This window comes from Xiphophorus couchianus, chromosome 4 (genome assembly GCF_001444195.1).
Source record: "Xiphophorus couchianus chromosome 4, X_couchianus-1.0, whole genome shotgun sequence".
NCBI classification, from domain to species: Eukaryota; Metazoa; Chordata; class Actinopteri; order Cyprinodontiformes; family Poeciliidae; genus Xiphophorus; species Xiphophorus couchianus.
The window spans coordinates 36,476,801-36,491,246 of NC_040231.1; the positions used below are offsets into that span (position 1 = coordinate 36,476,801).

At 39.1% G+C, this 14,446-nt stretch overlaps 1 protein-coding gene across 2 annotated transcripts in view; it reads right to left on the reverse strand.

Moving 5' to 3' along the window:
* Window positions 1-1,552: 1,552 nt before the first annotated feature.
* efl1 (elongation factor like GTPase 1) overlaps window positions 1,553-14,446 on the reverse strand; it is a 40,892-nt gene continuing 27,998 nt past the window's right edge. For both annotated transcript variants that reach the window (XM_028014758.1, XM_028014759.1), the window contains exons 17-23: window positions 14,097-14,244; window positions 10,532-10,661; window positions 10,203-10,329; window positions 9,357-9,561; window positions 8,712-9,208; window positions 7,539-7,723; window positions 1,553-3,089 (exon numbers count right to left, since the gene is read on the reverse strand). In XM_028014758.1, the coding sequence (XP_027870559.1) occupies window positions 2,901-3,089; window positions 7,539-7,723; window positions 8,712-9,208; window positions 9,357-9,561; window positions 10,203-10,329; window positions 10,532-10,661; window positions 14,097-14,244 (1,481 nt within the window). In that variant the 3' untranslated portion in view covers window positions 1,553-2,900. The remainder of the gene's footprint in view (window positions 3,090-7,538; window positions 7,724-8,711; window positions 9,209-9,356; window positions 9,562-10,202; window positions 10,330-10,531; window positions 10,662-14,096; window positions 14,245-14,446) is intronic.

Genomic DNA, 14,446 nt, shown 5'->3' on the forward strand with positions numbered 1-14,446 from the left:
AAGGCAAAGAAGAAGAACTGGTGCCTTCCTTCCTTCCTGCCAGCACCAAGTCCTGTGTGACCTCACCATCCATGTGGAGAAGAAGCTCATCAGACCTACAGAGATCCCTGCCTTCATCAATCAACTTCCTCCTCCTGCTGCAGCACCTTCTTCATCATCAGGCCAGGTCTGGGGTTCGAAACGTCATACTCCGGCCGTCTCTCTCAAAGGTTCCCTTTTTTAGTTCTCAGTGTCAGCAGTAGGGAAAGATAGACTAGATGATTGATTTTACTTATTTGATTATTTCTGCTACTGAATTAAGCTGTACTGACCCTTGCAAAAATGCCTTACTAATAAAATATTTAGCATAAAGAAAATCTAAAGATGTTGTGGACATTCAGTTAATGAGTCACCTTAAAGTTCTTTGATGGTTGTAAAATAGCTGTGATGTTTGATTCTGGAGAGGAAAAAGTGGAAAATGTTTTTAGGTTGCTGGTAGCCCAAATGTAAAACCTCATCCTTGGGACTCGCCCGAGTCACTAAAACCTACCTGGTTCAATATCATGAGCAAGTTGTAATAAAGAGAACGAGCGACCGTTAACAGGTGTGCTCTGTGAAACTAGCTGGCTGCAGGCTGCTCAGTCTGGCTAATTCACAGGGGGAAGAAGGGTGGGACACCTGGATGTAGGCCGTCAGATAACCAGGCGAATCGCTTCTCGAAACCAGCTTAAACAGAGTTTACTTCAGTTCTGGACAGGGTAAATCCCAGCAGATTTAGGAAACTCAATTAACCCGTTAGATGGAGAGCTGGTTAGCACATCTGCCCTCTCAGGAGAGGAAGTACGAGAGTGAGAGAGTAGAGAAAGAGGGGGTGTGGGGGGTTGCACCACATCACTGGGAATGGACACTGTCATCTGCAATTTTGCTTTTAAGGTTTGATTTGCACACTTCTGACATGATGGGGTTACCATGAGTGTCATTACCTTAATGCTACAGCGGCAATGCTGCGTATTAGGACCTTTGCTTCCTCTAAAGATTGCGACTTGACCAGCTGTGCCATTGAACGTACATAGAAGTCTTTCACCCGATGAGGTTGTTTCCTCAAACAATCCCACTGAGAAATCCTTTTGATCAGGTGTGCCACATCCACTCAGATGAAGCATGGGGGCAGTTTGCTGCATTTGTTTTGAAGCAGAACACCGAAGCACTCATTTACATAGCTCTTCAAATCAGAAAAATGTGTGAAAACCTTAACTAATGTACCAAGTATAGCTAAAGAAAAATCTGAAATTGCCTCTTTTGGGACTGGTGCTCCAGTGCGAATCCATTCTGACAGCCATCTTGTGATTGCCTGGACATCATGTCTCTCTGACAGCATTTGAACCACAGAGATGTGGGAGTTGTCGCTTCCTGTTAAAGCTCCTTGATACAGGAATATATGTCCAGACAAGCCGTTCGGCCTGACAAGTTGTTATTTTTACAACTGAGGCAGTTGCATCAAAAGCAACCATAGGGTGTTTGTCTGGTACATCATCATTTGGGTAGGACTCCACTAGTGACAGAAGAATCTGTCTAATCCAATGTCACTAATACTTCCACTGTGAGGATAACTACATTTTATTGCCTGTAGTGACAATACTGGGTTTTTATGAGCCATTTCAGATTCATGTTGTTCTTGTTTGGCTTTACGCATAGTTGCTAAATTTGGTAGATGACTTGGCTCAGGGTCTCCAGTGTCCATCAGTTTTTCTGTCTGTGATGCTCTCCACACATGTGGCTGCAGTCTACCCTCACAAAGTTCTTTTTTAACTTCTGCATGCAGTCTTCCAGAAAATGGTCTCTTTGAAAACCTTGTGTGCAGGGATTCATCCATGTTTTCCATCACACACCGAACTGCATGTCTGCTTCCTTTTCACATGTAATGTACAGTTGACCCTTGCACTCTTTACAGAAACCTCTTATTTTTATGAAAATAAGAGCTTTATAAGAGGTCTAAATTTAATTTACAACTTTTTTCTACATATTTGTTGAAACTGTCATTGTCGTAACAGTAAGAGAAATATAACCTGTAAAAAAAAAAAAAAGGAGCTTCTCTGCCTTCTCCCAGCGCTAAATATAAGCAATCAATTATGATTGACGTCACAAAAATAACACTTTTTGTGATGTCAATCATGCTCATATACAGAGGGCTCACCCTCTTCCCCTTGCCTGGCTCTAATATATATAAAAATGTATTGATAAAGCTGTACAAGGGCAGTTTCTCATTTTGAAAGTTCTTTATCCATTAACCCACTTGGACAAACAACTACTATCACAAAACTTTCTTTTCACAGAAAACACAGCAGAAATATTTAATCAAATCTACTCTTCTTCCTCCTCGCCCTTAAGTTGTAATGATGTAGCTATTATTTGATATTATATATAATATATATATAATATTTGAAACATAATCAACTACAAATTTAACAGTGGTACTTGACTTAATGTAATGTTTTAATTGTTGATTCTTTGCTACATGACTGTGTTCTTGTGTTTTTATGATGTAAAGCACTTTGAAATGCCTTGTTGCTGAAATGTGCTATACAAATAAAATTTGATTGATTGATTGATTATTGAAACTAATACCAACTTTTGGCATTTACATTTGTTTACCTTTAAAGTGAACAAAGCACTGTTTTCTTTCTCTACAGACTTTATTCCTAATATTTTGTCATTTAATCTCATTGAATTAGAAACTTGAGGAAGTTTGCTGTTGCTGCCATACAATAATAGAGCTTCAAGGACAACTGCTTGATGACATTACAGACTGATGGTATAGTATAGTCCAACACAAAATGTTGCTGAATTGACTTGAAAGATCTCAACATTATCGGAGAGATAATGTTGACATTTCTCTCTGATAGGATGGACAGATGTCTCCTCTACTTGTTCTTGCCAAGTGTCCTCTGTTTCTCTGCATGCTCAACGATCTTCTCCTCCACAAAAAGACCTTTCCGTCGACGGACAGCGTTCGTGTATTTCAGGGCCTGGTTCACAGAGTCCGCCTTCTCTCCAAAATGCAGGTATTCTTCTTCAGTGGTAGGAACCCAGTATGGGTCACTGCTGATCACCTGGTTTACAAACATAACAGGTAGAGTCACCATGTGTTCATAAACAGTATAACCTCAAATGGGGATGCAGTTGAGTGTGTTTATGCAAAAGAAAAAAAAATTCTGACAACTGCAAAACAAACCTCATTTATGGAATATGTATTTATTACTGTATATAAATTCCTAAATTTTACTTTTGCCCATAAAATTTATTTTGAATAAAAAAGCAACAGGATAATTTTATGCACACCTTTGATCATTTATTTGTTTAGAGGACTTTTGAAACATGTAAGGTAAACATCAGCAGACAAGGAAGTTTTTTGGAAATTGTAGTTGCTACCAACTGGTTCCTTTTAAATGGGTTCAAATTGTGTCAGGGATTCCCCCAGTGTAGTATAAACCTATAGGCCCGCCATGCTTTACTAGCCACCCGCCAGGCCAACCGTTGCTTGTTTTTGTTTTTAGAAAAATTAAGAATACAAAAAAATATATATATATTTTTTTTTTTTACAATAAATCCGTATTGAAAGCATCTCTGTTGCTCTGACCGATGGACCAAATTTATTCCTAAAAGATAAGTTTATAGTTTATGCATTTAAAGCCGGGAGAGCAGAAAAATCACACAGCTGGCGCCTCTGCGCGTTGCCTTTCCACTTTGCCTTGCGTGCTGCCCTGCTTGATCTCTGAAGTTTCCCTCAGTGCAGATCGTGTGCTTCTCCTTTCACTCAAACTGGACACAGGTTGACCTGTGTGGATATGTACATCAAACCCCTGTATGGAATTATTTTTCTTTGACGAACTCCACATGAAGGTAAGAGTTTAAAACAAACCGCGTTAGCTCTGGTTGCACAGCTCTACATGAACCGCAGGAGTAACTTGTAGTCACGCTTTCAGAGGTGCAGGTTGAGGGAGTGGTGAGAATGATTTATATTTGTGAACAAAGAATTATGTAGAGCGTTTATATATCAAAACACTGCCCAGTGCCTGACTCTGTCCTCCCTGTAAAGTTAATGTCCGTGTTCCAGGTTGGCTGGTGTGTTAGTGGTTAATGAACCAGCGCTCTTTTGCTCTCGGTGAAGACAGACGCTTTTTTCCTCTGCTCCCTCCCTGCCCTGCTTGCTCTGTTTTTTGTCTTTTTCTATATTTTTGGAGCCTTTCTTTGTACATCCTCTGAATTTACAAATTATGGATCTGGTCAACTGGTTTCTCAATGCAATTGATCAGATTTTCTCAACGAGAAGACTGGGCACAAGAGAGTCCTCTTTTCCTCCGGGGCCACACCTGGCTGGATTCACCCTGGATTTATTCATGACAACAGGATTTCTGCTGTTTGGAGCTTGCGGTTACGTGGCTTATCGATAAATTTGTGATGGACTTGGCCGAACTAGCAAACACTCAGACTGTTGGTGTGGACAGAGATGCAAGTTGGATGCGAGTCTTGCTGAGACTCACAGCCCAGATGAGCTGCGGAGTTTTCGGTGGAATCTTGGAGAAGATTGATGGAATCGATCCTGGAGAAGTTTCCAGTTTCGGCTCAGTGGAACGACCAAACTAATGTGGATAATTGGGAACTGAGATGTATCGGAGAGACTTTAGGGAAGATTGATTAAGATACCTGACCTAAGACATTCTGTATCTGAATTGGCTTTCCCCATGTTGCCTTGGAAGGGCTTCATATTTCTAATCTCCTTGAATATATGTAAACATAACGCTTCTTCTCACCTTACCCTGCTGTGGACTTCATGCAGCTGTGGAGCTGAGAACTCCCAAGGACATTTTTCGATAACATCTTTATCAGACTTCTGCCGGGAGGCTGAGCAACGTGGTTTTATGGCCCTCTGATGTCACTGCCTTCACTCATGTCTTTGTTTTGACCTTTGTTTTGTCTGAATGTTGCCATTTGCCTTTTTTATTTTATTTTGTTAGAAACTGTGGAGTACTCACTTTTAACCCAGAAAAGGAATTAGAACAAACTTAGAATGCAGAAAAACATCTTAAAGAAGAGGAACATTTAGTTTTTATTATTACTTAGAAACTGTGAAGTACTCATTATTTTGACAAATTTAGAGCACACTTAGAAAATCTAGAGGATACTTACTTATATTTATCTCCCAACCCTGGACAGGAGTATCTAGTTTACATACTTAAGATCAACATTAGATTCTTTTTCTTCTTTTGCTCTTTCCTTTGGTTTGTTGTTTTATTTGTATTTCCTTTTAATTCATGTGAAGCACTTTGTATTGCCTTGTTTCTGAAAATGTGCTACATAAATAAAATTACCTTTACCTTTACTAACCACTCATCATGCAGGTTCAGCCCGGTGAGGAGCTTTTGCACTCGTCTCGTAGCCATGCTTCACGCTGGTTTTATATTATTTTATTATTAATTCTATTATTATTTTCCTGGTTACATGAAAAATCAAATGCTTTGTCCACTTAGTCAGCCAGAGTTAATCCGCGGAGATCTGAAAAACTCGTCCCTAAAAGCTCGGACCAACCAAAACAGTTTCTATGGCGCTTATTAAAAACTCAACAGACATGAAATGGAAGCGCTACTGAAGCCACATTAGCAGCATTGAATCAAATCTCTACGGACAGTGCAGCAGATTTAACTCACCATGCAGGGCCATTCCAAGGCTGCATGAGGCCTGGAGCAGAATTTGACTTGGGGGCCCCTTTTGTTGCTAAAAACATCAGCACCTCTAACAACTTCTGTGTTAGATTTAATCTGGGAGAGGAGGACTAGTTTAATTGGTCAACCTAAAAAGCAATAAGTTATAATTGTAGTTTATTAATCTGTATTTGTGAACAAACAAATCAAACTCAAAGATTAAACTCACAGCATCAGATTGTTGCTATGGTAACAAAACAATTTAACTATGAAGTCTTTGAACTTTTACAAAGTAAACTTGCCAGCTCCGTAAAATCTTACATTTCAATGTTAAACCATTTAAAATATTTTAATATATGTATGCTGAAACCATTAAATCAAATTTAGCAGCATTGATAATCTCAATAAACAAATGTTACATTTATATATCTATGTTAAAATATTAGCATTTATGGGACATCTGGGGGCCTTATGGAGCTGCTGACTTAATTTGGATTAAACAGAAGTTCAAATAATTGATATTAATTTTGTTTGTATTTTTTCATTTGTTGTTTTGAAGACTCATTGTGGGTTTAGATAGCATTTCACTTGTGGTTTTTTCCCTTAACATATAATTACCAACTAATATTTTTACATTTCCTGTCTACTTAACATCTTTTAATACAAAAACATGATAAACCGCCTCAGCACCCCGACTACTGGGCTTAGCAAGTTTTCTGGGGGAAACCCTCATAACAGAGAAACAGCCTTTATCCAGCAATGTATTGATGAGAATCAGCTAAACAAAGCTAAACCATACATAACATGTTCACACTCTGTCTGGCTCCTGTTTTATATAAGTAAAACCTGCACAGTCCTGTTAGAACCAGTATTATACAGATGCCAGATGAATACAAAACACATCAGTCTTCAGTGTTTTTGCTTAAAGCTTCAATTCTAATTATCCCATAGCATGATCCACTAACCCTTACAAGAAGATTTTGGAAACATGTGGAAGTTAAGGGAATGTCTGAGATAAACATACCTGCTCTGCAGTCAATTCTATATAAGTACTACTTACATATTTTTTTTGATATTTCAAGTTTCTGTAATTTTTTGTCAGAAAAACCAGTCTGTTGATTATGATAGGTGAAAGCAATAAAAAGTTAAAACATCTGAGGGGATGAACACTTTTCTAGGCACCATAGATTTGTTTGGTGGCCAGGTAAAGTGGGGATTCTAATAATTCTAAACTCCTTCCATTTTCAAAGAATGAAGAGTTCACCATATTTAGGATGTTCAGATTGAACAAATTGTTTTTGTATCTTGCATTCAATCTGGTACAGGAAGCATACAAGTCATTGCGGTGACTTGATATCGTCGCCTTCCAAAACCACTTTGTCAATAAATGACCTGGACCATTATTTTAGAAAGGTGACAATATTCTGGTTTCTTCTCTGATAAACACAGTCAGCTGTGACACCTTGAATAAACAAGTGTGTTCCATTTCAAATCACATTCAATCAACTAAACTTTTTATAGAAGGACTCCCACAAATGTGCAAAACAACATCAATGAGTTGGAAGTCAACACCTACGTTCTATTTTGACTCTCAGAACAAATGCTTGTCTAAATTTACAAAATTTCTAAAACCGTGCTTTTACTTTGATACTCTCAGCTAGCTTGTGTTGAACTTTTTTTGAGAAAATTAATGAAATGAGTTTTAAAATAATTTTGACTTGGCAAAAAGTGTGGGGAAAAAGAGATATGAATACGTTCTGATGGTACTGTATAAAAATGATCAAATAATGATCACATGACTTTTATAGCAGAGGATAAACAAATTCTGGCTTTTTATAAAAGAATGGCTAAAGAGTTCACCTCCCAGTGGCTGAAAACCAGCTGTGGACTGGCCAGTCCACTTGTCCTCTTGCGGATCTCATCAGCAAATCCGAAGCTCTCAGCCACAGGAAGAACAGCTGTGATGATAAACATATCTGTCCCTTCTTTCATCTCTTCATGGAGGACTCGACCTTCTCGCTTTCCAAGTACACCATAAACCCGGCCTTATGAAGGACAAACAACAAGCAAAGTTAGGGTAGCAACTGCTGAGATCATCCAAAAAAAAAAAAAACAGCATGGCAATTTTATTTACGTAACATTTTCAGCAACAAGGCAATTTAAAGTGCTCTACATGATTAACAGGAAAATAAAACAGGAAACCAGCAAAAAACATTGCTTCACTGCAGTGAAGTAGGAAAAGCGATGACAGGGTATAAAACAGACGAGACTTTATAAGGTTCCAGTTGGTGTTAATCAAAGGAAACTCAAACCAAATAGGTTTAAGAATTAGATTTATTAGTTAGTTTATTCTTTGTCGCTGTACACATGTTGCCATGGCTACTTTTGCATCCAAAAAACATGAATGCCAGAGTAGTTTCTCAGGAGAAGGTTTTTGATGCACTCAAAATAAAAAGCACTCATGGAGAGTTTTCTGGTTTCAAAAAGAGCCTTTTTAATGCTTGTAAGATTAACAGAAATATTCTCAGAGTTGACTTTATATAAAAAATTTAAATATAAACAATAATTTTGTGGTAGAAAAAGTGTTTGACGCCTCATTTAATCTCTGTAAACAATTAGATCAACCACAGAAGCTGCTTTTGCTTGTTAATCATAGCAGGAGGCTGACCAGACGAGGAGGCCCTAAGCAATAAATAAAGAAATAAGGAAACAAAGCTTTTTTCAGATTGGCCTAAATGATGAAACATTTCTTAAAAGCTACGAACTATTTATGCAATGATGTATTAAGAAAAATACACGGGGCGTGCTGTGGTGGCGTAGGGGATAGTGCGACCCACGCTTGGAGGCCTTGAGTCCTTTACGCGGCCGTTGCGGGTTCGATTTCCGGACCCGGCGACATTTGCTGCATGTCTTCCCCCCTGTCCTTCCCCCTTTCCTGTCAGCCTACTTTCATATAAGGGACACTAGAGCCCACAAAAAAAAAACCTGGAGAGAAGAGAAAAAAAAAAAAAAGAAAGAAAAATACACTCTTACCCAGCACCTCAGCAGTTGCCATGATCTCACAAGTGTACATGGCTGCCATCAGTCTCTGGGGCTGAGCCTGGAAGGCATGCCGGCATGCCTCCTTCATGGCTGCGATCAGCTGGCCAGATACTGGCCCATAGCAGTCCACAGAAGAAGCATCCATCTTTCGCTCTGCTATCACATCTTCACTGTTTCCATGTGAATTGACATCTTGCAATGCTTCAGGGGAAACAGAGTCCTCTTTCAAGGTGTCTGGATTTTGTGAAAAAGCTACAGACTCGACATCCCACCTCTCAACCGAGAAGCAAACTCCCATCAGGGGTTCTTCACACATGGGACCAGACAGGGTTACAAGTTGGAAACCACTGATGATACTGTTATCAAAGTCTCGGAGTGGAGAAGCTGGAGCTCTAACTTGATCATTACTGTGTCTCCACTCAAGACACTGCCACACTGATGGTCGGCTGTAGTCTTTAATGCTGTTCAGAAGAATGTTGGGACCATACCTGAAAACAAACACAAAAACCAACCAAATTACCAACCCCATGAAGTAATATTAACAGAAAAATGCTGCATGAATTTGCACCATCATTCATAAAAGCTGAGACTGTTTGGAAATGGTTAAATCTGATCAGGAACGCCACCAAGACTGACCTCCGAGGCCCAAAAGCCCAGATCCGTTCCACAGCGTTCCGCCACTTTCTTCCCTGCAGCAAACTCTGAAGATGGTCTTTCAGTTCTGCAATAGCCTCCAGGGTCCTGAGATTTATGTCCATGGCTCTCCCCTCCCTGAGGGATGAGTTCATCAGCTCCAGAGTCCGAATTACCTCAGAGTTTCTCTCCAAGAGAACAGTCACCTCTGTCCAGAAAGACAAGACAGCTGAGCTGAAGTCATCAACAAGTTAGTAGCCAGTAAAAATACATTCAAACTTCAAACTCACTGACACATACAGTGCATCACTGTTCAAGTTCCTTTGTGTTTTTAACCTCAAACATCAAATGAAGCCTAGGCGCAAATTCAAACTGGAAGACTCTTTAGCCCCACCCGCATCATCCAATCGGCGCGTCCCGCTCATCACCGCCGACCTATCAACGCTGGACCAAGCCACGTCACGTCCAATCACCAACCAAGGCCCAGTTGATAAGGACCTCCATCCATGGCATCTTCCGCTTTCCAGCTGCGCTCAACCCTACTCCACCCCTTCTCCACCTCCACTCTTCAGGTTCCCATCCTTCACCGACCTCCACCACCAGTGTCGGGTCCCGGGGGATGACATTCCTAACCTACATCGGGAATGCTCATCCGAGCTGATCGCAATTCACAGCTCAATGTCCTCAGCCGGGGCCCGAGCGCCAAAGAACTTTAAATTCATGCATGTCAATAAACCTTTTTAATCGCTGTTTTTTCCGTCTGAGTCTCTCCAGATTGAAATACCACTTTATTCATTTAAAGGAATTCAAGCCACACTTGGACTAAGTTAGTGTGTATTTGTGTGATACCTTGTGGTAATGGGATGGCCCGTACACAGACAGTAGCAAGTCTGTTAGGAGTGGTGAGGGTAACAAGACCATCAGGATCCACATGCTGGCAGTCAGATGAACGACCCTGAGAGAGTTCTTCTTTCACCTAAAACACAGCCAACTGTAAGCCGGTGGTTATTTCCGCTGCTCATAATGAGTCAAAAGCTTTCAGTAATTTATGACTGAATCAAAGAAAAAGACTCATTTACTCCTCGTATAAATTTCTTCAAAGTTTCTTTGAATATCTGTAAAAGATAGTGACTCTGTCTTCATTCTGAAAAACATCAATGTTTTCATGGCTGACTCACCTGATGAATGACAGCAACTTTTTGTTGCTTGCCAAGTTCCTCATTCACCATATCCACCTTTGGAGGTCTCACCACAGTTTCTCTGAATGGAATTATGGGCTTAGACACACTAATCTCTATCTTGGCAAACCTTCAGAGACAAATTAGACAAAGTGAAGAAGTAATTAGTGCTATACTGACTCCTGTATTATAAAATCTATTCAAAACTTTCTACAATTAACACAAAATATCCAGTGTAACCTTCAACAAAATGCACAACTTACTCTTTCCAGTCAATCTGCAATGTATGTATATTATTTGATATTAAGCAGTAGTTCTACACTGTCAAATCTGTTTTGGTAAAGCTAAAAAAAAGAAAATGCTTGTGACTTTGATTGAACTTCTTTAGGCAATCAAAATAGGCCAGTACTTGAGCAGTACTTTTTCACACAGAGCAGATCAAAACAGTCAACTTAAGTGAAGTTTATTAGTTTAGCACATTTCAACAACAACATTAAAACATAGCACAATAAACAAATAAAACCTTACACTGCAGTGGCAAAATAAAGCAAAGTAATTAAAAGTTGTGTCAAGTAAAGGGGAGCTAAAAGAGAGAACTTAAAGAGTACTTAAAAATTAATATCTTAAAATAACAAAAGATTGTGTGAATTAAAAAATGAATTAAAAAATATCATTGTGACTGCCCTACAGTTTAAACGGACTAAGAAGCAGCATTACTTCTGGATAATTACAGCAATACTTTGATTAGTCTAATAATCAAAGTAGTAATCATGTTAGATGTATCTATAATGAGAAATAACATATAACTGCAATCAAAGATCACTGATGTTGTGTTGGAGGTAGACAGCAGGGGAAAGGTTAGGGGAAAAGGGGAACCAAGGAGGAGAGTGTATTGATCAGGAAACAGATGGACGACCCAAAGGAGGAATTCAGACTGCTGAGAGAAGAAGAGTGAGAGGGGTAAAGGATGGGGTGACCTTTGAGCAGCCCTGTGAAAAGAACACAGACACCAGACATAATGTCTGCAAGGCAAAGGTGGATCTGAGATAATCTGCTCAAGCAGACAGCCAATGAAATAAGTATGGCAACAGTGCTAGCCAGGAGGTTAAAGGTCAAATCCACCTCCTCCTAACCCTAACCCTCCTTCTAGTTAATCAGCCTATGGAATGAAGAGAGGTGTGATGTTCAGATGAAGGTCGTTAACTCTCCTCTATTATCCAGCTAAAAAGATTCTCTATGAATTCTGCTGTGGTTTATACTCTGTTTATACTAGTTTAGGAAACTAAACTTGAGGTGGGTAAATAGCTGGATTAATTATTAACTCTCTCACGAGAAGCAAGGGGGTACCTGTGCAACAACAACAGTTGCAATCTGGACTGTTTTAATCAAAGGCAGCTCTGGGTTTTAGCCTTGATGTGGAGGAACACAGTGTATCAGCGGTTCTATTGTTTTCCAGAAGTTTCTTTCCATAGAAGCTGAATGCTGCTTCTCCATGTTTGGTTGTGGTTCTGCTAGGAATGCAGAGAAGAACCAGAACCAGAAGACCTGGGAGGTCTGGAATCTTGATGCAACAGATCTACTGTATTTTCTATGTATTTTGGTGCTAAACTGTTCAGTGATTTATAAACTAACATCAGTATTTTAAAGTCTATTCTCTGAGCTGTAAGGAGGTTGTGGAGGAACTTTAGAACTGGGGTGATTCACTCTATCGTTCTGCTTTTATTGAGAATGCCAGCAGAAGTGTTCTGGATGAGCTGTAGCTGGAGGATTGATTTTTAAGGCAGACATTTGAGGACTAAAGATAAATGCATGGATAAGTTTCTCTAGACCTTGCTGGGACATTAGTCATTTCTAGGGAACCAAGAGTAGTTTAACATGTTAGCCTAAATATGTTGTAATTTTCCTATTAGCTAAATAATTGCTGTTTGTGATACGCTAAAACTCATAATTGTCATGAGTTGGGGTTTGAAGTGGTGAGGACGGACATGGCAGGACGCAGGTATGGAGAAGAATGATGGTTTGAGTTTGATATTTTTTACTTTATAAAAATATTACATTACTGTTCAGTTATAAAGCATCTTAAATACCTGCAGTACCAAATATGATACACAAATTTTAACACGATTTAAATGTAATATAACCAAAACATTTCTAATTAATTGTGCATTATTTAAAAACATAAAACATTAATTTAAAAAAAGTGAATAACAATGCATTTATTATTTTTACTGTAAGTTGTCTGAAATTGGCAAAGACTTTCCTGGAAAATGCTTATGACCAAGAAGACATTTTGAAAAGAAACAAAAAGAAAAGCTGTTTTTCTGCCTGCAGCGCAATGATAATCCAGTAGATGGCAGAATACAAGTCTCAAATTACTGTATATACAAGAGGTTGTTTGGGTAAGTACTGGTCATGGTGTAAAAACAGAGACCACACAAACATAGGTATCATACATGATACCAATGGCAATAATGTGTTTTTCTGAGCTGTCTTGAAAAGTAACATAAGCGCTAAGACGCTCACGCCGGTTTTACAATTGTGGAACAGAGATATGCTGCTGCTGTGTGGAGCTGCACAGGTGTGTGTTAGAATCACGGCAGCAAACCAGCAAAAGGCAAAGAACTTTGCACAGTTTATCCCTCAAGCTAACAATGAGTTGAGTAAAGCTGTTGGATTGTTTTTAACCGTGTTCGTGGAACAACAAGGAGATTCAGAGTTTGAGAACAAAGACCATGAGCAGCAGAATATTTAGTTAAAAGCTGACAAAGATAATCAGGAGCATGGCCATGATATTCTTTCTTTTGCCTTTTCATATTTACATTGTTTAACTACAAAGGTTTCTTTTATGATTTATCCTCTTTAATGAGGATAAAAGACTAGGTTTATCCTCAAACCAATTCTGTAAAAAAACAACAAAAAAACCTAAATCTGTTTAAATGTTTAATATTAGTCTATTAGCCTAATAGCATAATAGGACTTAATCAATTATGCTATTAGGTTAATGATTTGTTTTCCTTAGTTGTTCAAAAAACTTTTAATTAGTAATTTAATTACTAGACCTTTCCAAAATTTGGGGGTCCAGACCCCTGAATCCCTGGGATTTCCACTCATGCTGCTAACCCTGAATCTCCTGGCAGGACACCAACTACACACCACTGCATCGCGTAACAGAGTCTCTCTGATTGGTTGATGCTCAGTGTCCAGCATTACGCCACATAGACTTTGAATGTAACCCAGATGATCCTAAGACCCAAATTGGGTTTGGTCTGATATGCAGCATTAGTCGCTCTGCTCCCCAAATTTGGAATTCACAGCTCCTCGATCTACGAAACATCACCTCCTGTCATTGTTTAAATCTGGTCTGAAAACACACGTTATCTTATTTCTTCTTAGTTCTTTTTTTATTGCACTTCTATTCCAATTGTTCCTTTTGTTTTATATTGTTTTTTACTGTACAGCGACGTTGAGTGTCCTCATTGGCACTTTTAAATGAAATGAACAATAAACATAATATTATTATTAACAGAAAAAGTGGAGGGAAAAAGATGTGATAAAACACGCTCACCTCTCTCTGAGGTCATCTAGACAGCGCTGCAGGTGAACTTCTCCAGCAGTGACCAGAACATGCTCTCCTGTTTCCTGTATCAGAACTTCAACACATGGATCTGCCTGGTTCAACAAACGCATCCCAGAAACCAGCTTTGGCATCTCACCTACAGCATACATGTGGAAAACGTTCATTTTTATTGCCATTGCAGTCAATGCAGCCGGAGTTCATTTCTTCTGGTTTAATAATTTAACTCAGTTAAACCCAAGACGTTGATGATTCCAAAGCTAAATCAGCCACTTAAAAAAGTAAGGCTTCATTCAGGCCTGGTGTTAAGCTTCCTGCAGGTTCAAGTTTAATGACATCAA